The 23,420-nt window shown below is 38.9% G+C and overlaps 1 protein-coding gene across 1 annotated transcript; it reads left to right on the top strand.

Moving 5' to 3' along the window:
* Window positions 1–16,222: 16,222 nt before the first annotated feature.
* Window positions 16,223–20,846, top strand: LOC115816084 (cyclic nucleotide-gated channel cone photoreceptor subunit alpha). Its single transcript, XM_030779055.1, has 8 exons — window positions 16,223–16,329; window positions 16,643–16,693; window positions 17,024–17,173; window positions 18,007–18,075; window positions 18,702–18,881; window positions 19,001–19,102; window positions 19,209–19,315; window positions 19,456–20,846. Exons 1-8 carry the CDS (start codon window positions 16,223–16,225, stop codon window positions 20,844–20,846), a joined length of 2,157 nt encoding a protein of 718 aa, XP_030634915.1.
* Window positions 20,847–23,420: the final 2,574 nt, after the last annotated feature.

Raw genomic sequence — 23,420 nt, 5'->3', positions numbered from 1 at the left:
GACACCCAATATCCCCAAACATGTCCCTCATTCATGAGTACCACTGTATCGGTTTCCTGCAGGTGTGAAGAGTGAGGTCCACACACACAGAGACTTACACAATGTGTCTGTGCAGAGTGGAATGCTGTCTTTTTATGCCTCTACTGCTACAAAGGCAGTTCTTACATTAGAATGACAGGTGGAAATGTACAATGATTTTTCTTTTTAAATTTCTAATTTTAGATACTGACATATAAAAGTTGGGTGTGTATCAATGTGAAAATAACATCTATATTATGAGCATGCTTATACGGTAAACACCAATCCATTTGGCTCAGCTGTGACACTAAATCATTGCCCGCAGCCTAGAGGAAATGTATCCAAACCCCCCCAAACTTCATTTACACAAAATGCCATGAAACACTGATGCCATGAAGTTCTGACAAATTTCAATTAGTCTGTGTAGTAAGATCGATATCTGGTATTTGAGTGAATAATTCAGACATGTGATCAGGTTAAAACAAAAGGGTAGCTGAACAGGATACATCGTAGCCATTCAAGAGGACAGAGGCTGGTGTCAAAAAACAGTGTGTGTGGCGAGGGTGTGGTTGTTCACAGGTTCTTTTCTAGCCTCAGGAAAGGGCGCGACCTGCAGAGAGAGAGAACATAGAGGGAACAGCCAACATGCAACAAGACCAGACCTCCTAAAAAAATAATGGAGGAGACCAGCCTGTATTACTTACATGCACATGTATTGCATACAGCCAATACTGTGCAGTCTTCCTACGAGCACAATTGTAAGACACTGAAGCTCGCAGTGATAAGCGCCATTGCTTCTTGTTACACTGATTAAATACTCCCTAGGTGATGTTTCCTGTGTGAGCCCACACTGATATTTTAATCAAGAACTCTCAAGAACCGATACTGCCAATTTGCCAAGTAAAACTCTAAATCCCCTTAACTCTTCATCAAAGAGCGATAAAAAGAAGCCGCCACAGTTTTGTAGCCACAGTTTTGCACAAAGTTAATACTATTAAAATTTATTGATTTAAAAATTGGGCTTTTTAGCTTTTGGCTTTTTTGGCTTTTTGGCTTTTTTTTGGGGGGGGGGGGCGGTGTAATAATAATGAACTTGTGACATCCCAAACTCAACTGCATACAATACATATCTTCAGATGTTTATCTAGACTTAACTGGATTTAAGTCTTGGCCATCAGTTGTGCTTCACTGAACACTATATTGGTAGGACTGTGACTTGCCTACAGTGTGTGTACATGTGATGCAGAAATTGAGCAGATTCCCCTGAGAAGGGGGGCTGTGTGGTCGCCAAGGCAACACACTAGCATGATTTGTACATGCGCATGCGTACATGCAGAAACAAATGATGCTCGTAAAGTTTTTTTCCACATTGGTATTCCAGTAGACGCGCAGCCTGGTTGTTCTCAGGCATCATGGGTCATGTGTCACAACACCTACTAGGGAGAACTGGTGATGTCATAATGACATCACTCCACCAGCTGACAGCAAGTCCTCTGATTGGTCCACTTCACACACCTCTCTACTCTGCAAAGCAGAAAACTGTATCTGATTACCCAATACCGCCTGGCACACAACCAGGAGGAAGAGTGTTGTCAGGAGCTCCAGAAAGCAATGTAGTGGTGTGCACAGAGGAATTTCCAAGAGGGCAAACTTTTTCAAAAATATCTCCTGCCCCCAGATCAATAATTAAACAGGTTTGGGACCTTGTGGAACATGGTAAACAACACTAACACATACCAGCACTCAGAAAAGACAGAACGTGAAAACAAAGAAATGGAACATGGTGAATATAAGTGTGCTAAAATGAATACTATACTCATTCAGTATTTAGTGTGATTATTGGTATATAGTATATATTAGTATAGTTATATGTATATTTAAATTACAAACATATATGCTATGTACAATACACACAGTGTACAAATGAAGCACAGCTATGTGCAAACATTTGGGTCTGTCTGGTATTCATCTCAGTGAATCTCTGTGAAATGAGCACTTACTTCAGTTACGTTATTGGGTTTACAGCTAATAATATCGCTTTAGTAACACATATCAAAGTATCTTTTAATGTTGTGACAATGGGAACAGTTCAGGTCTTATTCAGAAATGGGCCTAAATTTTTATTAAAGCCACTTTTTAAACTGAATCTGAAATCTTGAAAATGAAAATAAATAGAAATCTTGTGCTAAAAATTTGCTGAAAAAGATGTTATGCGAAGCAGCATTTCTCAACTCCATTCCAAAGGGTCAATGAGACAAGACATTTTTGTTCTAGCCCAGCAAACTCACATCTGATTCAACTTATCTACTCTTTATTGGGTCCTTGGCCCCATGTCATAGGTTCTTGCTGGTATTTGCTAAACTGTGCAATGTGATGGGTCCACAGGTCTGAAGGTGACAAACGCCGATTTGTATGTCTAACGGTGCCAAAAATGTATCAGTTTACTGCACATACTGTAGCATCAGATGAGAGACAATGAGAAAATGGTTCCCCAGTCACCGTATTTTTGTATGGTATGACCAGATTAAAGCAGGCTCTGTTTAGTTCCACTATGTCCTACAAATGACTCCTATTAGGGGAAATGAACGGCTAGCGATCTAAAATTGCTGAGCATGCACACGCGTGCTATTTTTATATGCGTCTGCTCTGGGATCTTCTCCTGCTTACGCAATGAGAACAATCCATCGTAGGTTCTTAGGTTACAAGTCATGTGAGAGTTACACCTTCAAGTGTCCTCTGGATTCTCCAGCCTGCACCCATCCTCACATTTCTCTCTCTCTCTCTCTCTCTCTCTCTCTCTCTCTGTCTCTCTCTGTCTCTCCCTCTCTCTCTCTCTCTCTCTCTGTCTCTCTCTCTCTCTCTCTCTCTCTCTCTCTCTGTCTCTCCCTCTCTCTCTCTCTCTGTCTCTCCCTCTCTCACTCTCTCTCCCCCTCTCTCTGTCTCCCTCTCTCTCTGTCTCTCCCTCTCTCTCTCTCTCTCACTCACTCTCTCTGTCTCTCTCTCTCTCTCTCTCTCTCTCTGTCTCTCCCTCTCTCTCTCTCTCTCTCTCTCTCTCTCTCTCTCTCTCCCCCTCTCTCTGTCTCTCTCTGTGTCTGTCTCTCCCTCTCTCTCTCTCTCTGTCTCTCTCTCTCTCTCTGTCTCTCTCTGTCTCTCTCTGTCTCTGTCACTCTGTCTCTCTCTATCGCTCTCTCTCTCTCTGTCTCTCCCTCTCTCTCTCTCTGTCTCTCTCTGTCTCTGTCTCTCTCTCTCTCTCTCTCTGTCTTTCTTGCAGACACACACCTCGGCTGCAGCAGCCATTACATGGGTTCCCATCGCTGTCATATCACAAATGCGGGTAGCTTGTTGCTAGGAAACAGTTTTTTACATTACCTGGCAACTGATTCCTGGTTTGCAGACATGTGATTCCAGCCACAGCTGGGGTCAAAACATTTGTATCAAGACACATTCAGCCCAATTAAAAATATTGCTCGTTGCATCACATAAAGTTGAAGAAACTGTCTGTAAGATACATATCAATTAGTCTTTTTGTCAGCTAACGTCAAGGGAGGGAATGAGAGATGGAATTTATGCGATTATCAGTTTTGCTTAGGGTATAAATGGATTAAAAAACAAAGTTTTAAAAAAGTTTTAAAAAAGTAATCCTCTTAAATATCCGTTCTCAGCATCCGCTTTGCAGAAACATGTTATATGTTACATTTACATAGATTTAGTTATTCATCCATTCATTTATTCAAATCACATGGAAAATAAAGCATGCGTGGTTTGACTAGCAATTTGATAAGTACATAGCCCTGCCACGGTTATTCTTCTTCTGTTCCAACAGATGTACCGGTAAGTTCTTATGAATCAAAGACAAAAGAAATTTCTGGAAAATTATCATGATCATAATCTTAATGTGTGATGTTATCTCTTGGAGCTAGTCAGAGGCTATATATGGTATCAACAGACAACTCCAGAGGAATGAATCATCTGGAGGTGAACTGCCAGCTGAATTTCTTCAGGCAGATAATGAAGAGTTTGTTCTCCTGTCTTCTCTGTTCATTTATCTCACCTCCATCACAGAGCTCTTCAGCCACACACTGGAGCTCTGGGCACTCCTTTTGCAGCATTATAGACTGGAGATGTGAGTGTGAGTGTGTGTGTGTGGGGGGGGGGGTGTATGTGAATTATAATGACAGGATGGGACACAGTTGTGACAGTTGTAACTTCACTGAAAGATGTGGAAAATCATCTGTAGTTGGAGTACAAAAAGTAGCATGTAGGTGACGTTTTCACTCAAAGTAACTTCACGTAAACGGGTTTCAAATATTCTTTTGGGTTTTTTTTTTCATGGTTCTCTTTCTTTATTTACAGATATATGAGAAAATGTCTGTCCATCATAAAATAACATACACACACTCACACACACTCACACACACACACACACACACACACACACACACACACACAGCTTTCTTTTCCATGCACTACTGTTTGTATTTCAGTTGTGGAAAATTGTCTCAGACCACCACATTGGTATGTTGCATCAAACCTCTCATCTGGAGATGAAGAGTGATTCAGCAACCATTTTGGATTACATCTGTTATGAGACAAAACATATGCTAAGCACAGCAGTGCTACATCAGCAGTACTCACTCAAGTGAAAATCTAATATATATTTATGATTACTCTTGCAGAGATGGTAATATTTTTTTCCCTTCATCCTTTCCATACTCATCTTCCAAGATGTTACACTTCCCATCCTCTATAATATGCGTTTTGTATATTGTGGTAGAAGTACTAATAGCACAATCTGGCCTCAGTATAGTCTTCATTCCTTCCAATCAATTTTCCCTTTTCCAAACAAATCTGTAATATCCTGTCATATACATGCAACTGTACTACTTAGTTATGAGCTGGGCTGGGAGACGTTTTTTTTTCCTATAGCTTGACCATGATCGTGCTGCAAAGTCACTGCAATGTCAAAGGATTCCAGCCTGTCCTAGCTTTTCACGGTCGCCGATGCATTTCAGTGCCCGTAGCTTGTTGCGTACACCAGTAACCCAGCGCCTCTTCTGTTATGACAGAACAGCTGTGATCTGATGTGACGGGTGAGACAGGGAACAGCTGCCCGTCTGGTGCTGAAGATAAGGAAACACAGCCGGGCACATTTAAACATGAGGCCGGACTGACAAGCCTCTTTGGTCAACAAAACCTGCATTTTCATTAGAACAGTACTAACGGCTTGTATAATGGAAAATGTTCTAAACAGGTGTATTGTGTATCTGAGGACTTTGTCAAAAACTTTGAAAATGCATTTGTTCACTCAAAATTGAAGCTACACAATGAAGGTCCTTCAGCATAACAGAGATAGCTGCAATATTATTGAGGATTACTGCATTTTTGCCAAATAATTTACCAAGCTCACAGTACATACCAAGCCTACATACACACTACCATATAACATTTAGTAAACTACTACTGATTTGGCAATGGCCTCAGAATGACCTTGGGCGCCATGGCCTGAGGCATCCAAAACTCCATCAAATGATATGCCCCTAATGAGCTTCTTCATTTTGACAGCTAGTCTTTCACCCAGACACAAACAAATCTTCACAGTAAAATAACATAATTCTGTGGGAATGCTAAACACGTCCTTAACGAAGACATCGTTTTTAATTGGTTTTTAGTTTGAACATCTAAGAGTTTAAAAATTCCGGTATTGTGCCGTAGATGGATTTGTTTGTTAGTAGGCTTCTGATTTCAAAGCAGAACAGCATCTTTCTATCCACAGGGATAAATAATGAGCCTTTCATTTTTTCACTAGGGATCCACTGCTCAGACACTTCAATTTTTGTGTGTTTTGTGACAGTAACAATGCGATTTAACAATGCGTTTTCAGCTCATGCTGGGCACTATTATCAAAAATTCCATTAATCACCTTCTTTATCACTTTCTTGTAGCACAGAATCATCTCAACTGTTTGATGAAATAATTTGTTTATCTACAATGTGCTGCCAGGTCAACCAGCAGTACAAACATATCTCAAACTCATTTTTGTATTTTGTACTTGCACATCTTGAACAGTAACTGATAATGTTAGGCAGCACATGCTTCGATTTTGGCTTTACCAAACCCCTAACCCTAGCCCCTTGTGTAGCTTGGTCCATGTCTACCTTGTCTTAATCCCATATAGATTGGAACAATACTGCCACCTTCTGGTTGACGTGAGCACCGATATTAATGTGTTCATTCAGGCAAGGATGAGTTTTATTACCCTAAGAAGCCTTTTTTCGGTGAATGTGTAGTCAGGAGATATAAGTATTTGGTATTTCACTGTTTTAGTACTGTATTAGCAGTTGGACAAACACTAATTCATGGGACTATGAAAATCAAAGACATTGACATTTCAAATTGCTTGTGTGGTTTCTTATTTCTTGCTCCTATTATTCTTTTTTTAATGGAAGGAACGCCTGGGCTGGCCTGCCTGTAAAGGAAAATGGCCTGCAGACCACATCAGGAACAGAGAATAGTCTCTTTTTTTGCCACAATCTTTTTAAAATTTTGTCTCCATAATTCTGTTGTGTTTCTATGTGGCCTGCTTGATGCAGATTTAACAGTGGACCAAAATAGGATATTTCATTTTAATGGTGTCTATAGAAATGTTAGGCTAGACTGAGGGCACAGCTGTCATTGTTTGACTGTGAGAGAAAAGACAGTCGCATCATCAACTGAATATTAAACAGTAAACAGAAGCCTGTATCAGCCTGGGCAGGAGCTTGCCAAAGCTCGCAAATTCCTCCTCGCGCTGTGACCTGAGGCAGGCATGACTCTACGGTGATGAAGTGGCATTGCGAGGTCCCATCCCAGAAGCATATGTACTTCCCTCTGTCCGCTTCAAAATGACGCCAGCGTCACACAAGCCGACAAAATCAAACTCAGTGAGAGGGAGGGTCACTCAAATCAATCTGGATGCAATGGCATTTAACATACTGACGTTATGAAATATGTTTCTTAATTGGAAAACATCATTCTGTTTAGCTGGGACTGTTGAGTTTGATGATGGAGACCCCCAAAATGGGCAGGGCAGAGAAAATTTATCTTGTATATTTTGTGAACAACTCCAAATAGCTTCGCCTGACAGTGGTCACCCAGATCTTAAAGTCAGCAAATGTCACTGGTCTATTTTAAGAATGCTTAGGCTGGTTTGATATTGAGATAGGGTCAAAATAAGAAACTCCCTACATGTTGAAAGTTCCTGGAGTGTGAACAGAAGGCAGACAAACATATTGTGATTATAGGCAGTGTAACAGCTTACAAAAAGTCTGCATATAACTCATTGTTATGACTCATTGCATATGACTCTTTATGTTCTTTTACATTTTAAAGAGATCCAGAGGGAGAAGTTTCTCCAGCAGTAATCCAGGTATTTAAAAGACCGGGAGCGTGAACAGGATTAGACTGCTTCCCATCAGCCAGCACCGTTGTGTTTAATGGGATAAGAAACCATTCAGGAAACTATATTAGGGAGTCAAGCTTTTTTTATTACAAGTGTGAACACGGATGTGTCTGATGCAGAAGTCGTCCAAAAGAACATCTCTCTGAGTTGTCAGGATGGGATTTACACAGATTGGCTTTGCATCTCTGTTCAATCAAGAGTTTTCCCCACAGAAAATCAAACGTTTTCCCCACAGAAAATCAAGCATGATTTCAGTCTGAATAATCGGAGGAAAATGGAAACACAGAGATGGCTATGCACCTGAAATCTCAAGCACATCAGCAGATGAAATAGGCTGATATCTGGTGCTTGTTCTTTTTCAGTTGCTGAACCTAACTTCTGCTCCTCCACCCCACAGCAGCAGATCCATGAGATGTCTCAATACACAGTTTTCCCCAAGACACCTTCTAAGAGTAGATATCAGTGCCATTTGTCTGAAAACACTCTGTGAAACTGCATTAGATTTTTTTTTTCATTGGTTTTTTTTGGGGGGGGGGGGGTGGTGATGATTTATTGTTTCCAATCAATGGAAACAGAAACAGTTCAATACATTTGACTCCAGGCTACAGTGTAGAGTATTTTAATATCCAATATTTCCTCGTTTGAGGGTCCAGTGTATGCCTGCAGAATGCCACTGATGATATTAAGCCTTGTTCCTGTCTAGGTCTCGTTTTTTATGGGCACGTTATTGGCAAACTCGCTCCTCTGAGAACACATCCCCAACCTCCGCTATCTGAATCATCATTAATTTCATGTTTGGTGTCTTAATTTTACCATCATTAAAGATAGACTTGATAATTTTAAATGTGATTCTGTCAGAAAGTAAAATGAAGCTGTGCCATAAGAGCTTATTAAGCTGCCCTGAGCTTGGAATAAGAACGTGATCACATATTTACACTTAAATTTAGTCATTTCACCGATGCTTTTGCCCAAGGTGACTAACAAAGAGCAAATGGACCTAAATCAACAGGTCTCCGTAAGCAAAAGCAAGTGCCAAGAGCTATCCCTAGGGCGTATGAAATTACTGCTTTTTTTGGTTGATTTATTTTACTACAAGTGCAGTGAGTGGTTAAGATGTCAGAACGATTTGAAAGAGATGAGTTTTGAGGTGTTTTGAAGTATTTTGAGGTGCAGTAGTCCAGATAAGAGATGACCCATGGACTGCATAATTCCAAAAGCTTTGAAAATATTTAAAATGTGCTGAAAAAAACCCTTCACATATTTTTAAAGGTCTATTAGACGTTTTCAGAAAATATTTTAAAAGTGGATTCTAATAGTAACTTCGCTTGAAAAACAACTTCAGTTTGACTTAATTCAACACAAGATAATTATATCCACTGATGTAACAGAAATAAATATATGTCGTATTTCTCAACAGAATGCTGTTCATTCAACTCTCTCTCTGTGACACGGGAGGGAGGATGCATCTGAACCACCTACACTGGAAGCTACTGGAGTACTGTAATATATTGGTATGCATGCGGCTGTGATATCACTCTTCATGGCTCTTTACATAACTTAGCTTTTTGAACCAGGAAACCAAAATATAAAATCTTAGCAAACCTCTCATCTCATGTATGAGTTTGCCTTCATCGCCAGTGTAGTGCAGACAGACAAGATCCCAGGCCTCTGTCTGTACTTAAGTGTTCTCATTTAAGAAGCAGAGGAAGAAAATGATGATGAAGAAGAAGCTAATATGCACAAGTGCCGTAAAACATTCTATTTACTTTTACACATCCCTTACTGTACATGACACAATACTGCATTACTTTACACCTGGTTTCATGTTTCATTTTGAACAGCAGGGGGCGCCACGCTGACTTAAACTTGCCAAGCCCTGCAACTGGCCCATTTATAGTGACGGGTAGAATAGCAATGAGAGAATAGCTTACGATAAATCAAAGCAAAGCATGTTCCAGGTCTGCCTTATATCAGAAAAGGGTCAGCAAATAGGTCTAACTAAAAACTTGGTAGGGAGACTGGTCATATAAAAAATGAAATGACTTGCATTAGTAAATTACTACATACAGACATATATCTTTGCCTTGGGTCTGACCATGCATACATTGAGAATTAACAAATATTAACACTGTAGAGTAATTAGTACATCTGGTGATAAATGTTTTTGTATTGGGCAGAGACAGATGATCATCATAAAGCCCTAACATCTATATGGGCTTCTCCCAAACCATTAAAAACAATAAAAAATCTATATCATGTTAGTAAGTATTCTATCATTTGTATAACTGGATCTCAGTATTTACTGATTTCAACTAATTTAAATAATCATGGATACATGTTAAAGTCAGACATAATAATTCTCTAGGTGGCCTCGGTAAAGTTGTTAGTTAATGATGCCAAGTAGAAAAAAAACTCACCTGAAAAGTTCAAACAACATTGTAAAAGAATCTGTTTAATTTGGCAAAAAGTGGTGTAGATGACAAGAGACAGCTGTAAGAACATCTTTGAATGTACCCTATAAAACTCACTGTGAAATGGTAGAGATCTGTTTTCTTAGGAAAATGAGTGAAAAAAAAAAAAGCTAGCTGTGTAAGTGAGGTCAAGTGAAAGGGAGAGCAATTATAAACCCAAATAGGTCTAACAATTATTGCAAGCTAGGCAACAACACGGGTAAACAAGCATCTCTCTGGGGAAAATGTGAGACTGTAAGGCGTAGGCTTAACGCAGCAATAAGTATCTCCACCTTAATGTCACATACACAACTGGTGAATAAACAGCTCAAAATACAACCCACACAGCTGATCCTTGATCTCTGGCAGCAAGTCCTTGCCAGGCTGTTAAAGCTACTTTTCTTTCCAGCCATGACGAGACAATAACCTGAACCTGGACTCATTTGCAGATAATTTGGTGGATTCACATAACACACTGGCTTAGGAGAAAGAAAAAAAAAAAACGTGAATCTTTATATTCATGATGTTTTAAGCCCTCATAAAGGAATCTTCATAATAAATGAATGAATAAATAAATAAATAAGATGTTTGATCCACATTTTAAATAACTCGTATGCGGGGGGATTTGATCAGAGACATAGCGTTGCTCACATGCTGGTTGAATACTTTGACGTCTTGTTTTCGTCAACTCCCTCTTAAAAACTTGTGCTCTGCATATGTTGCTGCTGTGTTATTTTGAAATTTTCATACTATCTACCACATTGAATACTGACAGTTATTTTTGGTCAGTACTATGAGCGATCAAAACAGTGTCCTGAGATTTCCACGGCCATGTTGCTTTCGTTTAAAATCTAAATGGCATCAAAAGATTAAGAGTAATTCCATCTGAGGCTTCTTATCCCCTCTTAAAGACAACCCATGCAGTCTGCCAGTGAGATGTCAGGCTCCAGGGAAACCCAGAGGTCAAATGCCTCCAAACATGTGCTGAATTTTTTTTCCACTGGCTGTTCTTTTGTATTTATCTGTTTTTATTTTGAAATTAAAGGTGAACAGAAGAAGAAAAAATACATGCTGCATTCATTTTGTGTGATTTTAAGTGTTCGTGTTTGTCTCAAGCAATTGTGCTGCAGTGACGTATGTGTATGTGTTCCTGTTTTTCTTGCTGGTGAAAAGTGGCAAATGTTTTATGACATTCATAAAACAAATAAGGAAATCAGTTAAAAAAAAAAAAATATATATATATATATATATATATACATATATAGCTAGGCAACAACACGCTATGCAACAATATATATACACACCCCACTTTGTGCTTTTAAGATCATATTCGACTAACTGTAAAACCACTGGAAGTGGAAGAGGACACAAGTGTATCTTGCCCTTGCATGTATCGAGGAAGATGGTTTGGGCAAAAGAAATCCAGGTTTGACAATTACAAAAACTGATTGCATCTTGGGGTTAAAAAAGAGTCTACGATGACATGCTACTTCCTATGCCAACCATTCATACCCTTCTTCTGGTGAGAAGTACTGTTAAAATCCATAAACATATTTTAATGACAATATTTTAAACATAAACATAATAGGTACTGTATTGGTACTGGTTAAAAGAGTTGAAAAAAGTCAATAAGTTGAAGAGTATACCTGAAGAACCTATGAGGCTATGTTGTCACTGACATTGATCACTGTATAGTATAAATCAGAGACTGCTGGCATCTGCAAACTGTGCAGTTCAATTAGTATGTATCCTGAATGTCAGTCAACCTTTTACTTGATTAGAAAGGATTTATTGTTCTGCCCTCTGCAGTGGAAAGAGATATATCTTTCATGGACAACCTTATAATTACTCCTCACCTTGTGGTACCACAGTAATATAAAACAACTGTTTTAATGATTCTGAGTTTACAGCAAGGTGACAGAAATCAATCTGATTCTGAATGCCGTGATAACCCGTTGATAACTGACTATTTATAGCTGTGGCAGTGGTCAGAGCCTTAATATGTCCAAGCATCGGATTAATTGCTTTCCTTTCACGTTTCTGTCTTCTCATTGGCGTGTTTGCCAAATGCTTAACACTTGAGTCACAGAAGAACATTAGATGGCTTAAGAGCACAGTGTGGTATAAAACCGGATTAGCACTTCTGTTCCCCAGACTGCTCAAATCAGGATTCCCTGTTTTGTTACCGTGGGAGGGGCTCTCTCTACGTTGATTCGCATGTTGACATTTCTTAGAAAAAAATCTATTTAAAGGGTTGGCCAAATTTCACTGAATCACGTTTATTTAAAAGTGTAACAGTGGGAAACAGTTTGAGCTTCAGATTTTGTTTGTTTTTCTCCCTTCTAAGTAATCTTTTGTTTCCTTTTTCTTGGTTGTACTTCACACTGACAGACAGAGTACAGACTGACTGCATACATTTGATTGATTTAGATGATTGTCATCCATATAAATTAAACTCACTAAGAACGGGTTCAAAAACATATGAGGGTGCCATTGAAAGAATATATCAGTGAAGCTAATGAATGTATGAATAAAAGAATTAATAAACAATGAACACATGAAGCACTTGCTGATAGAAGTTAGAACAGAGGATTTTCCATATGATGCTGTGTAGAGAAGTTTACTTTTGCATGTGCTGTATTTGAACTGTCACGCTCCAGTTCCTCTGTTCACTGACAGTTTATTTCACCATTTAATTGACAGAGAGCTTTGGAACAGCTCCTTGTCGGTTCATCTGAGCAAATGCGTCACCTTAAGCCCCGGGGACCACCAATGCCATTAAGCAGAGACGGTGTTCTGCTCATAGCGTGCACAGGACGACTCTGCACCAGTAATGGGAGGCCAAAGCACATGGGGCTGACACATCACACCTGCTTATCCTAATTTGTGATAAGTCATATCTTGCACCTCACTCTAAATTCAAACATGGTGGTTTAAGTGCTTTCAGTGTAACTGCACAGATTTGTAGTTGCAGCACCTCACTGGAAAAGTATTTTAACAAAGCTCGAATTCCCTGTCTGGTCCCAATTGTAGTCAGCCACTGGAAAATTCGCGAATTAAATTAATGCACTGGCCCAGGAGCGCCCATTGCATTTTCAGGAACAGGAAAAAATCTTGTGGTTTGTAGTATTTTGGTGTTGAAAAATTAAAGTGCCACGTTTTCAACTCTAAATGAAAGGACTGGGGTTGTTCAGACCTATAGTGACTCCTGGATGCGTGCAAGTTTTACCTGACTTATTCACTCTTTGAACATTTCTCAACATTTCAGAAAAAAGTGAAATTATTATATTAGACAACGGAGTTACACATATACTGGATGTTAGGTAAGACATAGATGGCACGATAAAATTACATCAGAACGTGGGCATCTTAGAGACTTGGTTATCTGGGCAGCGTACATTGCCATAAGCTTAGTTATATTCATGTCAGAGCGAAAGAACTTGACTTAAGCGAGCTATGCTATACACGATGTTTCACGTTTTCTGAGGGAGTTATTTAAGTAGTCGAAGGGTAAGTAGACTCTTAGACATGTGAAGCTTAAATTTACAAGCTTGCAATATAAAATGAAAACAGAGTGACACAGTTACTGGCAACACACCAAACCCTCCTGGATAGATGGCTAACAACACTTGTGGATGCTCTCATTGTTCATTCCTGTCTTGACATGGATGTATCAGTCATTATCTGATCTTGATATGGTCATAAATTTGCATTCACAAGTCCGTTTTTATGACCAATTACTACGTGCGCAGCCGCGTTGCTTGTGACAACAAGAGAACTTTAATAACACTTGCGTGCAAACATGAATATTTTGTAGTTTCAAAGTAAAATGATCGTGACCTTACTGAACTGTGAAACAGGAGTGATTTCAGCTCTCATTTGGCAGGACTGAGGTGTTTATTATAGGCATACCACCGATACTGAGGGAGGTGCGCTGTAAGTCCGCGCGAGCCGTTTGAACTAGTGGCGGGTGGGGTAGACTCGTGTTGTGTTCAGTCACTCTGTACAAAGGAGTATTTAGTACTTATCGAATGTCAACGTTTCGGTGAGAACTGTTTATGTTTTGCCTAGCTCACTGCGATAACCGTAATGTGCCAAAATATGCAGCCTAAGTCCTTCTAATATAGCTTTGTCTAATTTGAAGACGAAGAATAAAGAGAGAACTACCTCTAAATAATGGGATTACTTTACATCACCTGAAAGAGGACCATCCCTGTTCCAGATCACCAAGGTAAATCGATAAAGGTATTTATTCGGCTTCTGTTTCTTTTTGGAAAACAGAAGAAAAGAAAAGAAAAAATAAACCGCTTCACTCGAGCCGTTTAGGTGCTTCATTTTAATGATTCACTAAAACAACCGATTGTGACTTGAGACAATATTAAAGTCAACGCAACAGAGTATAATGGCTTTGTAGTGTTCGTTGTTACTGGCTTTAATCGAAAGATAGAGGGAACCATCTGATGAATATTTGTAATTAATTACTCCATGCCATTATTTTTGGGCGTATAGTCAAATGTACTTTTATCTAAGTCCGATGTTGTGTTACAGTAATGGAATTGCCAAAAGCCTAACCTGTAGCTGAATGCTTTGAGATTAAGATATGTGATTTGTTGTAATCAGAAGTGATGATGGGATTATAGATGGAGTAGTCTCATATTTTAAATGTAGTCCTCTACAAAAAAAGGGATTTATTGATTTTTTTTTTTTTTAAATTCCATTTAAAAATGTAAACACACAGATGTTGCCCTCAGGTCAAATTAGTTGCTCTTTCCTTTGAGGGTCCGGACAGGATCAACATTAATATTTTGCAAAACAGGCACACAATATGCAGATCTTCTGCACCCTTCATTTTAAAATGTGTTTATCCTTACACCTGGTGTTATATCTCTTCATAAACCTTTCACCCACTGACATGCAGACCTGTGTGAGTCTATAGTAAAAACAAAGCTGCCTGAACACTCTACTGCTCTTAGAGATCAAATGAAGACTTAAATTGTTCTTCATGTCGCTGTTATGTAAGAATATTACCTTTGCACCCCCCCCCCCAAACAAACAAACAAACACACAAACACATAAAGAAAGAAAGAAAGAAAGAAAGAAAATTCATTAACTACACTACAAGATGCAACTGGGAGAGCATCTTCTGCTTTCCCAGTAGACTGCTTCTGAACCTGATTGACCTGTCTGTCTCTCTGTTGGAGTCTTAATTGCACTCTCTCTCTTTTATCAACAATTCATGGTCAATAAATTAGTTGCTGTGCTTATGTGGCTTCCGTATATGGCTGTAATGAAAACTTGAATCACTTTCCAGATTTGTTTGCTGCTTGTGAGTCTTCTAGGAGACACAAAAGGTCTTGTCTACAGAGTTTCCTGGGCATTCTCATTTGTGGAACAAAAATAACTCAGTAAAACAGGTCTCTGTTATTTTCCTGCATCAAAATGTTTGATGAGGCTCTTAGCCAGTTGTTATTGATTTAAATTCACAGTTCACATTCAATTTCTACAGTTTACATCACATTTAAGAAACATCTGATATAGAAAGCAGATTCTGTTTTAAAAGAATGAAATTTTCATCTGCGATAAGGAAACATTCTGTACAACAATAAGACAACAGGCAATCCAGTGCCAGATTGTGTCTTAAGCCTTTCATTGGTACCTGATCTTTACCTCAGCTGCCTTCTAGGAACACAACAGACTGATCCTACTTAATGCTGCCATTATTTTTAGCGCAGACACTCAGAAGTGTCTGAGTTGTCTTTTCTACTGTGTTCGTGAGTGATTCTTTATCTCTGAGAATAGAAGGCTATTTTCGGGGTTGAGCGTAAAAAAATTTCAGGAACAGCCTTGTTTAAAAATAACAGCTCTCTCTAGTCTTTTGCCAGTAGCTCTAGAATGTGTTAAAAAAAAAAAAAGAACATGAACATTTAATGGACCCTTTGTAGCCCTTTTCATACATGGTTTCAAATACACATAAGAGAGTTCATACACATCTGCTGCTAAATGGTTCAGTTAGTAGATGTGGTTGCCATGCTGAAATTTTGACTTTAATTGAGACTCAATTAATGTGGTGAGAGATGTGGCCCCTACCCTTCCTCTGATGCTTAGACAGTGATTTTAAAATACAGTGATTGTGTGTGTGTGTGTGTCTGTGTGTGTGTGTGTGTGTCTGTGTGTGTGTGTGTTTGTGTGTGTGTGTGTGTGATATGTGCAACCATACAGTGTGGGCTGACTGTATCTGTTCTGACGCACTTATTCTATGCAACTTTCAGGTCTAGTTTAGCAAAATTTCACAGTGGTTGGTTCAGAGGAATTGAGGATGCCTAAAATCTGCACCCAACAGTCCTACCCTTCAGAGCTATCAGCCCAGACTCCAGACGACAATGTGGAGTGGATAGAAAGAGGAGACAGCAGGTTAGACTACATGTAATGACACTCATATAATATCTCACAAGCACAAAAATAAGATACTAATCTTCCACAGTCCTAAACTCACTAGTTGTTTTAGGCTGTAGTGTATACTGTGATCTAAGTTCACATGCACTAGTGAATTTCAGAACACATGACTCATTTCTCTCTTCTGTTATAAGTTCACTTTTTTTCTCACTCTGAAACATGCACTGCTGTAAAGCATAGTGCTGAAATGCTACCATACCGACAAAAAATACAGTGATTTTTTTTTATTCAACTGATTTAACTTCTGTCATCTCCTCCCTCCTTCACCATCTGTGTACTACAGGACAGAAACCCCCCATGACAAGGACTTCACTGGTACTGGAGCCATGGCCAGGTGACATAGCAATTTTGTGTGTGTTTGTTTTCAGAAGGATAGTTTATTACATTCTCCTTTGTATCACTCTCAATCTAGTTTTTTTTTTTTTTTTTAAACATTTCATAATTTATATATTGCAACACTTCCAATCCTTGCAAACCTTCATGTTGAATAGCTGCTCTTTGGACTTAGCCGAAGCCACAACCCCCTCACACTGAGTTTATCTCCACTGACTCAAGCAAACTACCCAACTCTGGGGCAACTGTGGAAAACTGGTACAGCAGGTGTTTTCTTCCCTTCTAATTTCTCACCATGGACCACATCCCTTTTTGTGTTTTTTTTCCACAGGCTCGCCCGTGTGGTCCACATGTTGGGACGCTGGGCCACTCGGCGTGTGGGACATGAAGATGAACAGGACCATTGCCCAGAACGTTCCTGGGGTCCAGATAAAGAGACCTGCGATACTTTGGCATGCCAGGATCAGCTCCGACGCAGGAAGTGAGTTATGTTGTGCATATGGGTTATGAGTTGTGCTTAGGCAAATGAATGAGACACGTGAAATTCAAAGTTGTAGAAAGTTTCCATTTTAGGAGCTTTTGTAAAGAGTGGGTAGAGTCAGTGATATTTGTATGGGACTGGTTTTGCTCCAGAGGTCACCTAATTGAAATGCTGACAGGAGCAGACAATTTCAGGACGTCCACATAAGTTTTAGATGTTCTTTTGTTTATGTGTGTGTTTGAGAGAGATCTGTTCATCAATAATATTGAATGAATTGCAGAATCAGTGTAGAATCTACTTGACTTGAACTGTTTTCCTCAACATGTTTTTTTCCAGTTGTTTGGGTACATGAGTCATGCGTTGCTTTACATCACTGCCCAAGTAATGTGCATGAACATTCTTAGTCTGTAAGAAGTTATATGCCCAATCTGTCTTTCACATTCAAGGCTTTAATTTAAGTGTAACATATGCTGTGTGTACTGAGCTGAAAAAACGACCAAACTGACAAAAGAGTGTCCTTTAACTTTGTTGAATGCACAGGGCCAAGAATATAAATTGACTAGTCACACTCATCTGTGTCAGGCAATGTCTTAGACTTTGGTATAAAAATAGTAAAAACAACTGATGTATCCCATCACACTGGTGCAGATTTAGGCTGTGCCTTTTCATGTTTTCTTCAACATTAAAAACTGTAATGAAATCTAACATCTTTCTGAAATTGTTCATGGTCTTTTACATGAAGATGGCCTAGTTCTTTCCTTAGACTGATGATAACAATTGTTGTTCTTTGTTTAAAGCAATAATTAAGAGTGTATTCTAACCTCTCTTCACAGTGTTTCAAGCCATGTTGACCACTGGCCTCTTGCCACTCTTAATATGAATAACTGTAACAACACAGACGAGTAAGTAGAAGGTTCTGTTTTCTCATTAGCCATTATTTGAGCTCTCCCGTTTTCATGGGGCTTCTGACAACATTTCCACTGACATGAGATACCTTTTTTTTTTTTTTTTTTTTAATCTTGTTGCAATCAAAGTGGATTGCAGACACTAATCCCTCAGCCAGCAAGCACATTTCTGTCAAAGATTTACTATGTTTAATGTCATTAGTTGGTTGTTAAGATAATCAGTTTAGTTGCTTGGAGATTGAAATTGGAAATATATTTTGTGATGGAATTGAACAATCCTTACTGAAATTCATCAACAGTCTTTTGTGGAAAAAAAAATTGACAAGTAGCAATGTACAAATCAGACAAAATGACAAAGCAGAACAATGTACAGAAAGAGAAAAGTCCATTTCATTTATTCACAGACACCGATAAGCCCTTTTGTGTCATGATTTTAATTATCGTGTCAGGCTTTATTGTGCAGCAAAGACTCACTCAATGTATAAGCTATCAAACAGTGTAGACATTGAGTTCCCCAAACATTTCAAGGAGAAATATCAGTGTGTTTTATGTATGCTGAAACATCATACATTATGGTACAATATATGTATTATTTTTCACTGAGGAAACATCTTTGTTTTTAGCAAAAAAGATGATAAGGGTGTGATGAAGAAAGATGAGAAAAAAGAAGAAAAAAAGGATGACAAGAAGGAAGAACAGAAAAAAGATGACAAGAAAGATGAGAAGAAGGATGAGAAGAAGGATGAAAAGAAAGACGATAAGAAAGATGATAAAAAGGATGACAAAAAGAAAGAGGAACCACCGTGAGTAGCATAACCCATGCTGAGAGCATAAATGATGCACTGTCATCCCTTTCAAACTGACGTGTAAATTTAGCAAATATGTCAGTGAAATTTAAAATATTCCCTTTTTTTCCATTCAGAAAAGAAGTATGGATCATGGATCCTGCCACAGACATGTACTACCATTGGTTAACTATTGTAGCTGGACCAACATTTTACAACCTTATGATGCTTATAACCAGGTAAATATGAATCCAAGGTTATCAATGAAAGAATGTTAGAAATGCAGTAGGACCTTTTGTAGGACCTTTTTTATGTCAATGTTAAAACTGTCTTTTATCCTCCCAGAGCCTGTTTCAATGAGCTGCAGGACAGTTTTACCATTCTATGGATCATCCTTGACTACACATCAGATGTTATCTACTACACTGACACGTTTGTGAGATCAAGGACAGGTAATGTTTTTTGTATGTAACTATATGATTCCTCAGCTACTTTCCCAGGATTTATAGGTACATTTAATTACAGCAAAAAAAAGTATAAAACCACTGATGTCTATATGTTCCGAAAAGTTGTAACACTATGTTTTTCACAGGATTCTTGGAACAAGGCTTGCTAGTGAAAGATCCAAAGAAACTGAGAGAACACTATACGAAGACACAACAGTTCAAATATGACCTAATAGCCATGATTCCTACAGATATTATAATGTTAAAAGTGGGATACAACAACCCAGAACTGAGATTCAACCGTCTATTCAAAATGTCTCGCCTCTTCGAATTTTTCGACCGCACAGAAACCAGAACCAATTTCCCAAATATCTTCAGGATCAGCAATCTCGTACTCTACATCTTGATCATCATCCACTGGAACGCTTGTATCTTCTTTGCCATTTCCAAAACGCTTGGATTTGGTTCAGACACATGGGTGTATCCAAACATTAGTGATCCTGAGTATGGCCGTCTGGCCAGGAAATACATCTACTGTCTATACTGGTCAACACTAACCCTCACCACCATCGGAGAAACTCCACCTCCAGTCAGAGATATTGAGTATTTGTTTGTGGTTGCAGATTTCCTTATCGGAGTGCTCATATTTGCCACAATCGTAGGTAACGTCGGTGCCATGATTTCCAACATGAACGCTTCACGTGCCGAATTCCAGGCGAAGATCGACTCCATCAAGCAGTACATGCAGTTCCGTAAGGTCACCAAAGACCTGGAGGCCAGGGTCGTCAAGTGGTTTGATTACCTGTGGACCGAGCAGAAGACCTGCGACGAGAAGGAAGTGTTGAAGAACCTGCCTGACAAGCTGAAGGCCGAGATTGCCATCAATGTGCATCTGGAAACCTTGCGGAAAGTGAGAATCTTCCAAGATTGCGAAGCTGGGCTGCTCATCGAGCTGGTGCTCAAGCTACAGCCGCAAGTTTTTAGCCCAGGGGACTACATCTGCAAGAAGGGCGACATCGGCCGAGAGATGTATATAATCAAGGAAGGGAAACTAGCTGTTGTGGCTGATGATGGAGTCACCCAGTTTGTGGTTCTAAGCGATGGTGCCTACTTTGGTGAGATCAGTATCCTGGGCATCAAGGGCAGTAAAGCCGGCAACCGTAGGACCGCCAACATCCGGAGTGTGGGTTACTCAGACCTCTTCGCCCTGTCCAAGGACGACCTGATGGAAGCGCTCACTGAGTATCCGGAAGCCAAGAAAGCTCTAGAAGAGAAGGGGAGGGCCATCCTGATGAAGGATAACCTCATCGATGAGTCGGTTGCAAATGCGGGCGCTGACCCCAAAGATCTGGAGGAGAAGGTCACCGTGATGGAGACGAACCTGGAGGTGATGCAGACCAAATTTGCCCGTTTGATGGCAGAATGGGCATCAAGTCAAACAAAAATAAAGCAGAGGATCAGCAATATGGAGGCACGAGTTAAAACACTCAGGGCTGATGATCTTTCTGAGGTAGTGGAGGAGAAGAAGGACAAATAGCTTTCTGCAGTATTACTATCTGCCAGAGATCGCAACCAGCAACGTTGGCAAATCTACCCCTCTCCTGAAATCTTTGTAATTATGAGTGTCATAACTTACCTTTGATAGTTGAAGTACACAATCATAGACTGTGTATTGGACAATTTATTCAGAGATACTTTGTGTAATTATGTAACAAAAAGAAGCTTGTTCTGCTGGCAGTAAGCAGTGAGAGAGAGGGTAAAATGAAAACTGTGCATTTGTATTCTGTGTATTTGTACACAAACTATTTGTACACAAAAATAAGAACTTAGTAAGAATTTTTTTTAGATTGCCTTGTGTAGTTGCCCATAAATTCTTTAGAATTCTTTAGTTCTTTTGAAGAACTGTCTGTCATAAAGACATCAGATAAAAATAGATATACTGACTGCATAAGAAAACATGAATAGAATTCAGTCTCACCCAAATACATTTGCAGTGACATTCTCATTAACTTAAACTATGTAGGGAAAGCTAATGACAGTCATTACAGCATACTGTTTATGATTAATGTCTCTGAAAGTGCTTTTTAATAGAATAAAATATGCACCTCAAAGGGCAAGCAATTAATAAATTGCCCTCAATAAATACCATTAATAAAAACTGGAAATAGGATGTCACATTCCCTCTACTGTGACTCGCATATTTTTTGGTTACATGTACTAGTCAACTTGCATAGCAATTACTTGCAATAAATGCTTACTTTGTAAACATCTGACACGTTCACCAGGAGCTACCTGAGAACAAATATTGAAAACTTTGTCTTACTAAATCACCTTTAATATATTTAACTTAAATGTCAATTATTATTAAGCTGTTTACCTTGTGAGACTGTTGAGTCATGGCTTCTACTTCAGGAATTATTAAATGGGGTTAAATGCATTCATGTCAGCTTGAAGTTAAATAGAAGCACAATGTATTTACCAATCTCTTCAAAGATTTATATTGACATGCTTACAAGCCTCAAGCATTTCCTTTCAAGAGCATTTTGTTGACCATCTGTGGTTTGAATGTGAGTAGAGTCATTCGCTTTAAGCAGTATTTTTTCTGTTCCTTGTTTTTCTTAACAAGATTTGAAAAAATGAGACATGTGTAGGGTGACTAGTTTAACCACCAATTAAATCAGACAAAAGCTGTCTGCAGTAAGTCAAACAGGTATCAGACAAGCTATGAAATTTGGATGAAACATCCTCATCCTGCTTTTCAATTTCAAAAATTGTGTTTAATAGTAGATAAAGATCTCCTTGTTGTACACCTACAAATAACTTGATATGTTGTAACCCAAAGATTCCAATATTGATTTTGAAAGACTGGATGATTTTCTTCCTAATATTGCCCTCAGCTGACAGCTCTCTTTATGTTTTGGTGCTGTACCGTACCTCACTGTGGGCACTTCATGGTACTTTCAGATGTCCTTTTTGAAGCATTGCACATTTACATATGTATCCCCTGTGGTATTGGTTCGAGATGTCCTAAAAAAAATACCGCCCAGTGGAGAACTACTAGTACCAAAATTGTAACTTTTGTTCTGGTATTTTTTCTATAAACGTGGACCTAACTTGATAAGAAATTTTGTGCTATTCTGGAGTTAATGACTTAGACAGAGGACAAATGACAAATGACACTATTCTAAGAACCAGTAAAGAAGGTTCCTGCCACCGTTTTTTTTTTTTTTTTAAAGTTGTTACTAATGAGGCTACATTAAATAGGTTGGTTATATTTTCATTAAAGAAAAAGTTGGGTTTTTCGGCTCCATATAGATCATCTCCCCGATGGACAGAACAGTAAGTATTGTGCATTTGTAGTATTGGCCAAATCACATCTCACATCTCACATCCTCCATTGCTTACTTACTTCCATGCACAATGATCAGAGCCTGACAGCAGGCACGCGAACACCTGTGTGACATCACTGTCCTCCTCTCATAGATTTTATCTTGGACTCAGCTCCTCACTGTGACTACTGAAACTGCACGTTGACCCTGCAAGCACTACACAAGCCAGCATGTGGTCTCTCTGCCTCCTAATCAAACACGCCAAGACATACTTTCTTCTTCGTCTTCTTCTTCTTCATACACACCTGCTAAGGCTTGCTTTTTAATTAACCAATCTTTGTCCCTGTAGAATAGGATTAGGTTCCAGATTAGGTACAAAGACATGCCTGCTTTCTTTTTTTCTCAAGCATAACTGACTTTCCCAAAAGAAACTGTGAAAGTTTTATTATTATTATTATTATTATTGTTGGTATTATTATTCACATGTTCTCCATTAACCTCGGACATTTGAAATTTCATAACTTTACAACCTTGAACAAATCTCAACATCACCTTCAACAACCACTTTAAATAAATGGATAGTAACTGTGTACAGCATTACTGATTTCACTTTTAAACCAGCTCCACTTCACAGCAATATAAAAAGAATATCACATCTAACACACAATCTGACACTGCACTCCGGCAGTGCCCTTATCTGAATTGAACATATATGTTTTATTAGATGTAGCTGCTATTTAAAAAGCCTTTCAACTATCACCCCTAAAAGTGCAAGGGAAATT

This window comes from Chanos chanos, chromosome 7 (genome assembly GCF_902362185.1).
Source record: "Chanos chanos chromosome 7, fChaCha1.1, whole genome shotgun sequence".
In the NCBI taxonomy this organism is placed as follows: domain Eukaryota; kingdom Metazoa; phylum Chordata; class Actinopteri; order Gonorynchiformes; family Chanidae; genus Chanos; species Chanos chanos.
Note: the sequence above shows the minus strand (reverse complement) of the source record. Positions and strands in the feature narration are given on the sequence as shown.